The 14,881-nt window shown below is 33.0% G+C and overlaps 1 protein-coding gene across 15 annotated transcripts in view; it reads left to right on the plus strand.

The window, feature by feature from the left end:
* The window catches only part of CNTN6 (contactin 6), a 527,574-nt gene that overhangs the window by 470,454 nt on the left and 42,239 nt on the right, over positions 1 to 14,881 (plus strand). For all 15 annotated transcript variants that reach the window (XM_078350141.1, XM_078350142.1, XM_078350148.1 and 12 more), the window contains one exon: positions 10,365 to 10,492. In XM_078350141.1, coding sequence (XP_078206267.1) covers positions 10,365 to 10,492 — 128 coding nt within the window. The remainder of the gene's footprint in view (positions 1 to 10,364; positions 10,493 to 14,881) is intronic.

Consider the following 14,881-nt stretch of genomic DNA (forward strand, 5'->3'; position numbering starts at 1 on the left):
TCATTTAAATTAAAATGTGTTTGAGTCTATTTCTAATATCTAGGTAACCCTTCTGAACAACCCTCTGCTAATAAAATCCTTTCAGTTAACTACCTAAAGACCTTGAATCATCCTTGAAAAACCAGTTAATGGGAAGTATATCCTTAGTTATTTAATATGTTAAAAATATGTATTTCTGTAGTTTGTTGAGAGTTAAAAAAAGTAACTTAAAAGTACTCGGGTCTGTCTATTTCTTTTGTTTGTTTGTTTGTTTGTTTGAGATGGGGTCTCCCTCTCTCACCAATGCTGTAGTGCAGTGGTGTGAACTCAGCTCAATGCAACCTCTGCCTTCTGGGTTCAAGCAATTCTCATACCTCAGCCTCTGGAGTAGCTGAAATTACAGGCAAGCGCCACCATGCCCAGCTAATTTTTGTATTTTTAGTAGAGAAAGGGTTTCACCATGCTGGTCAGGCTGGTTTCGAACTCCTGACCTCATGATCTGCCCACCTCAGCCTCCCAAAGTGCTGAGATTGCAGATGTGAGCCACCATTCCTGGCCTATTTTTTTTTTTTATAAGAATCTGCGAAAACCCTGCTTTCCAGAAAAACATAGCAAATTGGGTTTATTTGTTACCTGTTTATGATGCCGCTTCATGTAGGTTTTCATTTTTGTTTCCCCTTCTTTCCCTTTTCCTACTACCCATATAGATTTAATCATGCTATGTCTAAGGTAACTCAATACAGGTGCCCAAAGGAACACTATTATTTGCCTGGAGCTAGGAAAGAGTCTAAAAAAAATACTAGAGATCTTGCTGCAACAATTTTGTGAATCAGATGAATATTTGGAAACCACTAAACTGGGTATATATTATCATAATAATGAAAACCATTTTACTCTGGCTTGTATTCTACCTCTTAGTTTCATGACCAGAACTGTACAAAAGAATGATTAAGTTTTCTTTTACACACCAAGTCTTATTCTAGTGATTTCAATGTAGAGTTGACCCTTGGACAACAGGGATTGAACTGTGCAGGTCTATTTATACTTGAATTTTTTTCATTAAAAGTTACACTGACTGTGCATTTCCTGCCTCTCCTTTCACCTGCTCCATCTCTTTCACCTTTGCCACTCCTGAGACAATAAGACCAGGACCCTCCTCTTCCTCCTTCTCCTCAGTTTACTCAATGTCGAGATGATGAACTTTATTATGATCCACTTCCATGTAATGAATAGTAAATATATTTTCTCTTCCTTTTGATTTTTTTAGTAACATGTTATCTTCTCTAGCTTACTTTATTGTAAAAATACCTTGTATAACACATATAACATATGAAATTTATTCATGGACTATTTATGTTATCAGTAAGGCTTCTGTGCAACAGGAGACTATTAGTAGTTAATTTTAAGGATTGAGAAGTTACAGGTGGAATTTCAACTATGTGAGTAATTTGGCACTTCTAACTGACTCATTGTTCAAAGGCCAACTCTATTTGTTTGCATCAACTTTTGTACTGCTTTACCAGGCATCAGCAAGCTAACAGAAAGTCACTAACAGAAAGTCACTAACAGAAAGTTGTTTATATTTATAAACAAGTTGGTTATTTGACAACATCACTTTCTGTTAGGAGACTGAATTCAATGATAATATTAACAAATATACATCTGGGCCTAGAAAGAAAAGGCTGAATATTTAACAGTAAATGCAATCAGAAAATGCATATTTATTAAGTACCTGCTAACTTTTGGACTTCTTGGAGAATATAAAGAAATAAAGAATATTAGCTGCTATTTTGGGACACCCATTATGCTCTAGTTTGTGTGTGTGTGTGTGTGTGTGTGTGTGTGTGTGTGTGTGTGTGTGTGTATATATATATATATGTCATAATGTATCTAATTCTCAAGACGAGATCATGATGTTACTACCCATCTCTCCGTTAAATACAAAGTTGGCATAGAAATCAAGCAAGTGTTCCTAAAGTAACATGACCAAATAGTGAAACTCAGGCACATATCCAGTGATCTGACTTTAGAATCCATGGTCTTATAATCCCTGTATCACTTGCCTCAAACAGGCCTTAACTTTTACAGCATATTTGGAGAACAAAAAATTAGTCTAAAAAGAAAATTAAAAATATAAGGCAGCGAAATGATTCAGATAATGACTCAGTAGAAAAAATACTGACTCCATATCAGAAGACCTGCATCCGGGCTCTGGTTAAGTTGGTTATTAAATCTCCCTGCATCTCAGTTTCTTGATGTGGGGAGAAAGAGTGTACTGTGAACTGTAGTGATTTGGGGAAGGATGTGATAGAGAAAATTGTATATCTTGGTGGGGTTCCCCAGGAAACAGTGCTCAGTTCTGCTTCTCAGGGAGGTCCACTTGCAGGGCAGTAATTTGACAATCATGTCTTAATGCACAGCTGCTGCCTCACTTCAAGCCAAAGGCACATCACTGGTAGCTTGGCATCTTACTTTGTCAGCCACATAGGTTGTCTACAGACAGGTTGTAGAGAGAAACCACTTGGGAACAGTTTGTGGAAGGAAAGAAACAGGAATTTATTTGCCTGACTGTCCCTTTGCTGGTGGGATTGCATTATCTAAAACTTTGACAGTTAATGGAACTGAGAGAACCTAAAAGATTCATAATGTTTGTCTGAAACACTAGGAATCAAAGTAGGTTTTGGAGGGTGAATGGGATTCAGATAAGCAGATTAGAGACCAAAGTCTCTGCTAGATACTCGGAGAAGAGAGTGAATGTTTTTGTCTGGCAGGTTCTGTGAAGAAAGATTTGTAAATTATAAAAATTTGTTTCCTCTTTGGGACTTACACGACTCTTCCCTGAAAAGAAATATTTGTGTTCTTTCCCCAAGTCAGACAAAATAAAGGAGATGAATACAGAATTTAGCAGTCCTTTTAATAAATTTTCCTAAACTTTTGGTGTTTCCTCTTGTTCAGAGCTGATTAACAATTATCTGTATATGTACTTTGCTGAAAATAATCTACAATGTTTGGTACAGTGGTCAGATTTAGATTTGTTTCCTCTGCTCCCTTGATCCTGTCTCTCTTGAGATAGCACTTTTCACTTCATCTCTACCTCTTTTGCTTTTTTTCACTTTTACTACATTGATGGTCTTATAAAGAATGATGAATTAGGTTTTCATTAATCCATTGATCAAATCTTTGAATTTTGCCTAGACAGGGGTATCAGATATTCTCTGTGTATAATTTCTTAAGTACAGTTACTTTTTTTTTAGACAGGGTCTTACTCTGTCCACCAGATTGAAGTGCAGTGGCACAATCCCAGCTCACTTCAACCTCTGCCTCCTGGGCTCAAGCAATTCTCCAACTTCAGCTGCCTGAGTAGCTGGAATTACAGGCAGGAACCACCATACACAGCTAATCTTTGTATTTTCAGTAGAGATGAATTTTCACCATGTTGGCCAGGCAGGTCTCGAACTCCTGATCTCTATTGGGCCTGTGTGGTAGAATTACAGGTATATAGATGTGAACCACCATGGCCAACCATATAATTACTTATAATTAAAGTTATTGACATAAAATGATGGAAACAACAAACTATTTTGATTTAAATCAGAAAACTTTGTAATTTACTTTTTTATAGATCATTTTATGTGGTTTGTTAAAATAAGAAAAATTTAAAAGATAGCTTATTAAATGACAGTGGATTAATATAGATATTACACCTTAACTATAATAATCAGGTGCAAAAATCATTAAAATACAATATTAATATTTGATCTGAAACAGATTCCAGTGGGACATTTTACCACAATATCAGTATTTGATCCAAAATAGATTCCAGTGGGACATTTTACCTAAAACTTAAATTGTGAACAGGAAGAATTTATACATACTTTTCCATGTCTTATCTAACTCATTTTAATCAAATCTATTTTACATTTTTCAAATAGTAAAATTAATCAATTAAAATTTCATGGTCTACAGCATTATCTTTAGACAGAATTGGAAGCAATACTCCAGTTAATAATCTAACTATAAAAATAGCAATTTTGCTCTAGATTCAGCAATAAGAAATTATAATTGCCCCATGGCCTAATTTTTTTTTTTTTTTTTTAGTTTAAGAAATTTAGCTATTTTAATCTTCTTTGTTCTCAAACTTTGTAATAAGTTATGGTTGATACCAAACAAAAAAATCTGGAGCATTCCTCATTTTTAATTCACACCTTGGATCTACATTTACAGATCTGTTTTCTATATGTAAGCAAATTAAAGATTGGGTAGATATTAGATTTGTTACAGTGACAAAAACGAATATGAAAGTTAACTTCTAGTATTGAAATCATTAATTTTGAACAGATATTACTTCATGCAATGCAGGTGCTATGGTTTGGATATGGAATGTCCCCACCAAAACTCATGTTGAAATTTTATCATCCATGTGGCAGTTTTGGAAGGTGGGACCTGTTAGGGTCTTGTGGGCAGATCCCCCGTTAATAGATTAATGCCCTTCCTCTAAGGTGAGTGAGTTCTTGCTCTATTGAGAATACATTAGTTCCAGCTAGAGAGTATTTTTAAAAGAGTCTGGTTTCCTCGGCCTCTCTCTCCTGCTTCCCCTCTTGCCATGTGACCTCTTTGCACACACCAGTTCCCTTTCTGCTTTCTGCCATGAGTTGAAGCAGCCTGAGGACCTCACCAGCTGCAACTGCCCAACCATGAACCTTCCAGCCACCAGAATCATGAGTCAAATAAATGATTTTTCTTTATAAATTACCCAGACTCAGGTAGTCTGATACAGCAACACCAAATGGACTAAGACACCAGGAAAAAGAGGGTAAAAACCTTCCCCATTAGTCTTTAAGTAGTTCCTTAAAATAATGCAAAATTTGATGCACATGCTGCAGGTAAAGAAGCCCTCTAAGTGAATTTGATGTGATCCTTCTTTTTCTTGATGTTCTATTCATCATGACCCATCAAGTACAAGGCAATAGATACAAAATCAAGCAAATGGATAGAACAGCTGTTACTTTTGTTTTTGTTACTTTTGTTTTCTCTTTATACTATCTACCTTCCGTGACAGTGGGAAGATTAAAATGTTGCATGTTCAACTGCTCTAAAAAGTCTACCTTCAACTTATCAGTTAAACTTGAAATATTTGTGTTATTGGCTTAGTTTTGTACATGTTCTATATTCTACCACCACTATAAAATCTATTTGACTGTCAGACACAGCTTATTCTTCTGAATTTTGATCTATTATTGGTTAGAGAAATAGCATGGTACAATACAAATGCTATTAATTTTTCTATTAGTCAAATGGTCATACTATATCTATATATGTACATGTCTTTAAATTCTAATTTTACAGACATTTTAAATGCAAATGCTATAATTTGTGATTTAATCATCTAAATAGAACACTGAACTTTGGTAATTTGGGGAAAATTTTTCTATTCAATTTTGTGAACAGTTATATTATTCTAATTAAGTGGGTATTAGAGAATAAAGGCATGAGAGAAACGGTGTTATCATTAAACTTTTTGAGGAAAAAAGGAGGAAACGTACCAATACCATAAGTCAAATGTCAGAATTTGGTGACACCAAAAACAAGGAGAGTCTAGAGACAGATAACCAGAGTTTAAAGCCACATAGCATGCTTCTGAGTTCAGACATAGACAAGAATTCAAAGAAGACATTAGGCATGAGCAACAACTAGAGTGAGAATCAGAAAAAGTAACTGGAGTCCTGGAGTAGAGAAAATGACAAATATTAGTATCAGTAAGAGTAAAAATTAGTTTAATACCTAGCATTTAATTAACTTAACTTTCACAACAAGCACATTATTATTCCTAAAATAAAAATTAGAGCATTGCAAGTCAAAAAGATTAAGAACACAGACAAGAGGTTGCATGAATTCAAGGAAGGGTTGTAAGCAGTGAAACTTCATGCTGAGGACTGTTTTACTGACATTAGACTCCTTTCAAAAAGCCTGGCATATAGTTAGTTCTCAGGCCTCTTTGTTCAAACTGCAGTGTGATAAAACAATTTCTTCTTTCCTTTTTGTTTCTTCCTCATGTAGTTATAGATGTGCATACATTCTTAGGCAGGATGAGAAATCAGTTCATTAAAAACTTACCTATTGACTGCTAATGGAGTCAGGTACAGTACTAAGCATTTTGAACTATTTATGCCAGTTAATCCTCATGACTCTGTGACACAGGTAATGTTAGTATTTCTACGCTATAGACAAAAAAACCCAAGGTCTTAGGTCATTAATCAACTTAGTCCGGTAATACAAAACTCAAATGTTGAGATTCAGATTCGGTCATAAGTAGTTTGACCTCAAAGCCCATGTTCTTACCCACTCTGGTAAGTACCCTCTTATTGGACGGGATGGCACAAGAAAAGAAGAAAAATAATCCTTAGTATTGGCATGGCCATCATTAGTACCTCACATGTTAAGATGCCTGTGTTAAAACTCTCTTCCACAGCAGGGGAATGGATATCAAACCTGCCTTTAAGATCCCACATAAGCTAAGAACCTTGAGAAAAATGCACATATATGTACACACAAAAATGTTCCACCACATTTTAGAGAGTTATTGGGCTCTGAAGGTCAGATTTAAAATCTCCAATATTAAGGCCATTTTATGCAATTAAAATTATACATATGGCTACATACACACATATGTACACACACATAGCTTAAATTGATGCTGCTTTTAGTAACTATGTTATTAATAAACTGTGTTTTGGAAATGAACTGAAAGGGAACTTGCTAAAATAAGTGTTTTCTGGTCTAAAGAAAGACATGGTTAGAATCTGAGCCCTCCGTCATCTAGTGGGTACCTTGAATCACTTATTGCTTCTCTTTATGCCTGTTGCCTGATTTATAAAATGGGGGTCCAAACAATAACTGGCCCTGAAGTTTGTCTTAAGCATTCAATGAGCTGGCATTTAGTAGACACTTAGTAGAGAGCCTGTGCAGAGTCAGCTTCCTATATTATGCTATATCCTCCATAAATTTATAATGATGAATTTTAATATGGAAAAGAGTATCTTTAACATCTAACCCTGTTTATTTTCACTTTCTCATTGTAAATCTAACATACTGATTCAAACACAGTAGATGTTTACTAATTATTTGCTGATTAAGAAAGAAAAAATATTTTAACATTGCTCTACTTTCAATCATGCATGTAGACTGCTATTGAATTTTTGGAAGCCTTTCCATCATTTCATGGTGCTCACAAATTTTCATACATGTTTTTATGTTCCATTGTAGATTAGTAGTATAACTTCAACCTTAAATCCTCATATAATAATATATATAATATGTAATTATTATATTACCTTCTTTTTCCCTATAACTATGTGCTTTTTACTAATTATTCATGCAAATCTCTATTTTTATTATCAGAATGTTTTTCCTGTTTTTTACAGATAGCCAAGATTATCTATACTTCTGGCTGTGTTTTTTTAAATGCCAGAGAAGCTTATATGCAAATGAAGGTAGAATATTTTAATATCTTTCATTGATATTTTATTACCAATCCTGGAGATAAAATATCTTTTTTGCATATTCCAAAAGAAGAATAGAAAAAAATCAATCTTTCTCTATGAATGTTACCAAAACTATCAATTAAATGTTCCAGTTAATTCTTATATGTGCATTTTCCTTATCTGAAAATACCAATTGCTTGGTACACCTTGATCTTCACTGACTGTTCCTTCTTTCTGTTTTTTAAAAATCATTTCTGCTAAGACATGTTTAGATATGCTAAAAAACTAGAATTCTTACTTTTATAGTTTGTGTTTAATTTTTTTCTTAATAAAATTAAGACAATAATCAAGTTGTATGATTCTGTTTATATTGTCACAAGATTAATTTTTTACTATATTTTAATATCTTATTAATTAAAGGAGAAATCTAACTGATATGTTGAAATTGAAATATTTGTACTATTTGTTATGCCATAAATTCTTTAGTTATGATTAAATAACTGTATTTCTATATCCTAGATCAACAGAGAGAATTTTTAAAGTTTACTTTAATAAATAATAAATCAATTAGGTTACTAGTTTGGTTATTTTTATAAAACATTTAAAATTTAATGTTATTCTTTTATAAATATTTTAATAAGATTATAGGTAAGATGTATTCTTACTTTGAAGTAAAGATAAATTTTTCAGATTAAAGTTTAATTAATAGTAAATAGGTCAGTACTTCTCACATTTTATTGTACATACTAGTCACTGTATGTATGTATAGGGTGTCTTGTGAAAATGCAGTTTGATTCATTAGGTCTGGGAAGAGAACACATATGAAGGAGTAAACACATTGAATATCTTAAGGGTATCTAGTGATGACTCTGATGAAAATTCTTGAACCACATAATTAACATGCAAAGTTATTTTACTAAATGTAAGGCATATTACTGGTTCTGGAAAAAGCATGAGTACTAGGATATTTAGATATAATTTCATTTTCTATAACTTAGCTAGTTAGTCTTGGGCAGATTTTTAACTTGTCTTTGTTTGCTCTCTCTTAGTATCTTAAACAGTAGTAAGCATTTAAGAAATATTGATTGATTGATTAAGATTTCAAAAGAAATACTCAGCTCCAATGATGGCAATTTCAATTCAATGTAGCAAACACTGAAGACCTATTGAGCTTGAAATGATGGTATACTCAGGGTACCACGGTACACATGAATTATTCCTTTCTGAAAGTTATGTAAAAAATTATATGAAATATAAATATTGCCATTGACTTATTGGCTGGAAAATTTGCTTGGTGGACTTTAGATATCAGCAGACATATCATTTCTGTCATGCATTTTTTATTGGACAATAAAAAACGTCCAGGTTTCTATGTTGCTCAAAATTCACAGTTATTCCTAAATGTTAGGGGTCTTCTAAAAGCTTCTCAAATTTACCTCTTCTAATTGAAATCAGATAAAAAATTTTATTTGGCCAGGAGTTTGTTGCATACTAGAATAGTTTTGTTACTCTGTCAATAATGGTATAATTCAATTGCTAATGTAAATTGGGATCTAGTACACTAGACATCTCAGAAATTAAACAAGACATTAAATATCTGCTATTGGGGAATACGCTAAGATCTATTGGGGAATAACTTAAAAAATCTGATTACATGCCATAGAACATTCTAAATTCAGATGTGACTCCTTCCACTCAGTGATAACAGAATTTGGAATCTGTTACTAATAATAAATCCAACATCAGAAGCTGGCTTCATACAAATTGTAGTTGGCTGGTGTTCTCTGTGTTTCAAATTGAGTAATTAATTATATTAGCTACATTTCGTGTTATACATATATTAGAAACAATGATATGTTTGCAATGGAGCAAATACCATTTTGTTATTGTTAATGGATATGGCATGAATGTAAATTGTCTTGCCTTTCTTGCCTCTACAACTGTTGTTAAAGATTAGTCACTTATTTTGTTACAATCTTGACTACCTACTAATGTTTTTAAAGCATCGATAACTAAATTTGTAAGATATAAAATGTAGTAACCTAAAATTGGACAAATGTTTTTGTTTTTACATTGTTTTTTTCTGTCTCCTTATTACATTTGATGGTGAATTTTTCAGAAAACAAATCTTGGGGTTTTTTTTTCTGATTTCAGTGGCATTCTGCTTTAGATTATGCTAGAGTTTCAGAGAAAATTTAATATGGATCATTTTATGAAAGATGGGAACTTCTTTGGCAGATAAACCTCCTTTGTGTACTCTATCTTTTAGGAATACTAATATTAATTCATAATTATTCCATGAAGCCTTTGTCTTTCTACTCCTTCCTTCCTCTTTTTGATGGGATAGGCCACATAATAAGCATGGCCCTCTGGCCATGGAACCATATGGATAGTTCCTTCAACTCAACAGCACTGGCAAATACTGTCATGGTTCAATACCCTGTTGTGTGGCCACAGGAAATGCTAAGACAGGCCACGTTTAAAAAGACATAGACTAATTGTGAACATTGGCTTGCATTTCTCATAAGTCAAGTTTAATTTTCACTGCTAAGTTGACTTTTGAAAATACACATTTAATAGTTGCATTTCTTATTCATCAAGCAACTTGACATTATAACCATCAAGGACTGATTTGATTTTTAACATGCTTTGAAATCAACAATGATAATTCAAGTTATAGGTTGATAATTATCAATATTGTGTCAGAATAAAAGCAAATGCCATTTGCTCTAATATATAGACTCAGAGATAGCTCACAATTAAGAACAGAATAATAGGAAAGGCATAAATTCATATTATCACAAATCCCCATAATTTTAGTACTGTTTTAAAATAAAAGTAAGCACTTATGATTTACCAATGTTGAAGAGCCTTACTTCCATTAATTATATATTTTCTTTTCAGAATATTTCTCTTGGAGGATGGCAGCCTCAAGATATACAATGTTACCAGGTCACATGCTGGATCATATACATGCATAGCCACAAATCAGTTTGGCACTGCAAAGAACACTGGCAGCCTCATCGTAAAAGGTATCACATTATCTTCATTTGTGCTAGATGAACATTGGAAATACGCATGCATATCATAACTTGTATCACAGTGTCAAACCTGTACCTTATTATATATGTGAAACAGTTGATTTCACAATTTATTTAAGAGATTCATTATTGTATTCATTAATAGGATGCACACTTTGCCAGTAGAATATCATGGTAGATGTGAATACTTTGGCAATCAAAAATGCTGTCAGCGTAGAATTAGAGTTAAAACCTACACCTAAATTATTTGACTTTTTACATCTGCCTTAATGTTAGAGCCATGGACATTTTGATAAAGTCACTGAATAACATTTTTTTGGTTAAACGTCTTTCAAAATCTTTCTTTTTATATGAAATATTTACACATGTATAAGGCTACCAAATATATAACTGGCTTGTTTATATAACTCTAGGTACAAAACTAATGAAATGCAGAGTCATGCATATGCTTTGATAAGCAGTTTTTTTCAAAGAGAAAGAATTAAAATCTACATGAGTCATTATTACATTTTCATCATACTAATCAGATAAGCTCATATAATTTATAGATATATATTCTATACACTATTTTTAAGATTTCTAAATCAGTGTCAATCCAAAAGTTTCTACATTTATCACCAAGGGACATAATTAATATTAGAAGTATCGATTCCCTATCTTTGCTACTTTATTTTGTTGAATGTCAGCTCAAAAAACTAGTATGTTTACTGGAAGCCATGTCATTTATATCATTTCATTGCCTCCTGAATGATAAAAATCACTCTCTTGATAAAGCAGTTTGAGCGGCTAATTAAGCCCAAATGATTAAAATCAGCATTTGGTGCTTTCTCATCTTTTCCATTAAAAATAAATGTATTCAATAAAAAAACAGTTAGCTGCTACACTTCAACCAGCATTTAAAATATCTGAAGGAAAATAAACACCCACCTTTGAGCCCGGAAGATATTTCTGCCAACTTGTCTCAAGCATATTACATTATGATGACAATTGTCTGAAGTACTCTGGGGAAATGTGACTGATAAAACTTGATGTGTCAAAATCCAACCAGTGTGGCACATTTTGAAAAACTTCACTTCCTTAAGATTGTATTGTCATCAAGGTTTAAGGCAGAGATGGGCTTAAGTGTTTCAAGATAGATGCTATGGCTATACTTAAGAACAGACTTTTTCTCCAGCAAATTCTAGGCAATACTCAGACACTGAAAAATGTGAATGCTTAATGTTTGAAAAAGTAACAAGTTCATTAAGGGGAAAAAAGAGATTTGTTATATCATTTCAAATTAAGAAGGTGTTGATAGTACACACTAATTTTATTACAGCAGAAGATTAAAATGAGGTGAAGGATGAAAAGGCATTGGATAAATCTTCTAGGCATAGAAAAATCCAGAGGGCATTAAAACATGAAATAGGATAGAAAATATCAGCAGTAGCAATGTAGTTTTTAAAAGAAAGTTTCTTTAGAATATTGGTGATCTGAGAGCAAGGCCAATGTTTTTGCTGCTAAAATACAGTAAAACACAATAATGGGGATCCCTTCACTCTGGAGGATAAGAAAAACAAAAGTTAATGGATAGATCAAACTGAATGAATAGGCTCTCTTCCGCCAGTGTTTCTTAAACCTTTGGCATCATGATACTCACTGTCCACTAATAATTGATGAAAGAAAAATAAAAGGTGACAACTAACAAAGATATTAACGAAGAAACTTAGAAGCCACTGGCTGTGTTCTGGTTGTAACATTTACATGTTTCAGATGTGTAATAAGGCCATGTTTTCTGCACTGGATTCCTAGTTCTTATGATGGAAATAAGTTTATCTACACTTTCAAGTATTCCACAAATCATACCATAATCCCCAGGTACTCCTCTCTTTCCACAAGCTAAAAAAAAAAAAAATTCAAGCTAGCTAAGTTAAAAAAAAAGAATTCTGACTTTCATTTCTTTTTGTTCATTTCTAGTGTCCTTTGCTGAGACTGTTGAAACAAAATTATCCCACTCGGCACTCCTTGTTACCTTAATCAGTTCCACTCTTTCTTCTTCTACATCACTTTCTATCTTCTTATAAACTATATAACTGACGTATTTATTGTTTATGGGTTTTTTTTTTTTTTTGTCTTTCCTTCCCTTCTAGAACAGAAGCATAAAGTGGTCAGGGATTTTTGTTTTAATCAGTGATGAACCGTAAGTCTTGGAATATTCTGGGAACAGTGTGTGCCCAGTAAATATTAATTTAGTGAAGTGCTATTGTTTTATACAGCTTAGTTCATAGGGATACTTTCCATACTGGCTTCCTTGCTCTAAAACCTGACAGTTTTCAATTTTTCAGAGTCTGAACTTCTTAGGATGCTTTGCAAAAAAAGATCATCGAAGAAAAAAACAAACTTTGTAAGCGCATTCACTTTCCAATTGTAGGGTTTGAATCTTATATTTTTGACTGACATCATTCTCCTCACTCTCCTAAGGAGGTGCAAGCCTAAACCTATATTGAAATCCAAAAATTCATGAAGTTAACTCATTGTTCTGTATTTCTAGCACAGTACAGGAGAATAATTTACATATGCAAAAAGAGTAAGTGTTAATATAACTGATGTCACTATACATGATTGTCAAGTTACTTTCATGCATTTACACCTGATAACAGGAAGGAAATTTTGTTATATTTTAACCTTCATGATATATCCACATCCCATTTTAAGTGGATTTTAGGGTCTTTTGCTTCTTCATCATTAACAAGAATTATCCTTGTTAATGTTTGTGCAATACAAACATTTACATACTTAACCACAAAAATACATAAATAAGTAAAATAAACACAAAATGTGTGTACTGTATGAATAAAAGGTTTTAGAAACTTTGCTTTATTATTTATTTGTAATGTTTAATCTTTATTAAATTGTGTGACTGTCATACAAGCACATTTCTATTATTAGCATGTCCTCAATTGATATCTCTAATTCCCTTTCACGTAAAAACGTTGAAGACAGCACTGCCAAGGAATTATTTTACAACCTACAAATTTGAAGCTTAGAAAAAAATTGTAATAGTGTACGTCGATTCAACCATTTTCTTGACTATTGGGTGTATAGTCATTTGGTTGTTTGTTAACATGGCTTAATAGTTGTATATGTGTGTATGTGTTTTCTCATCAATAATGTTCATCTGATTGTCATTACAGAATCAAATATAATTTTGTTTCTCAAGCCTAAGTCAGTGGATAGTGACCTTAACAGTAATAGAGTGTTAAGGAGCAAATGAGAAATTTCAGTAAAGCTGATAAAAACAATCATCTCCCTTTGAATGTACTTATCAGCCTCATTCATGCAAGAAATGTTGTTGTTAGATAGCATGTAAAAAGATAATAGTTACAAGAGTGAGATATTTTCCAGCTTAGTTTTTAGCTGCTATGGCTTATCTGTGTTAAGAGGATTCTGAAGTTATCTGCACTGTATGTTGGAAATTTCTATTTCACTAATACAGCAGGATAAGGCAATTTTCCATTCAAACATTGTGAGTGCAATTAGCAGCAGCTTTGCCAGCGCCTCAGAAGATGCCCAGTGTAATTTGAGGACATGTTTCATAGGCACAAACAGGGAATCAAGAGGATAGAGAGTTTAAGTGGTTTCATTTTGGAGGACTGAGATTCAAATTACAATGCGTACATACACTAAGAGGTATATGAAAATCGCATAAAAGGGGAAATTATTTGATCTGGCATTTGGAAAATTATTAAAAAGCAGAGTAACAGCAGGCTATAAAAATGATCTTGTTTGCAGGCGACATTTGTTTTTGTTTCCCCACTGGAGAAGTTTTGGATGTTCAATTATAGGCCTCATTGCTTTCAGTGTTATTTTCAACTGAAACGTCGGAACTTGGAAAAGCATATCTAATGTGCAAATTAAGTTTATTGCTGCTCATTTAGTTGTTTATTCTCTGCGATAGAAGTCTTCATTATACCAGCATTACAGACTGGCCTATCCATTTTCTCCAACAGAATCAGAGTATTCACTAATACCGGTCTACATTTGCTAAGAGAAATACTCAGGACACGTAGATAATTGGAGGCTTTGTGGCACTAAAAGGCAGTGTGAAGGATTTGAGGTATCAAGCTCAGCATTATAGAGAAGTCCAGCTTGATTGAGCAAACCAAAAGTACAATTTCAGAGAAATGACAAGATGCGTTGGAATACATTTGTCATATTGTAGTACTTGAAAACACCAGAGAAGTCTCCAGTAGCACTAAATTCTCCCCCAAAATATTCTATTCCACATGCAACTTTCCTACAAAGAATAACTGAAAGCATTTCAATAGAACAAAGATTTTGATTTAAAAATTATTGATGGTAAAAATTATTTTCAAGATGAGATAATATATAATGAGTTAT

The sequence above is a fragment of the Callithrix jacchus genome, chromosome 15 (assembly GCF_049354715.1).
Source record: "Callithrix jacchus isolate 240 chromosome 15, calJac240_pri, whole genome shotgun sequence".
In the NCBI taxonomy this organism is placed as follows: domain Eukaryota; kingdom Metazoa; phylum Chordata; class Mammalia; order Primates; family Cebidae; genus Callithrix; species Callithrix jacchus.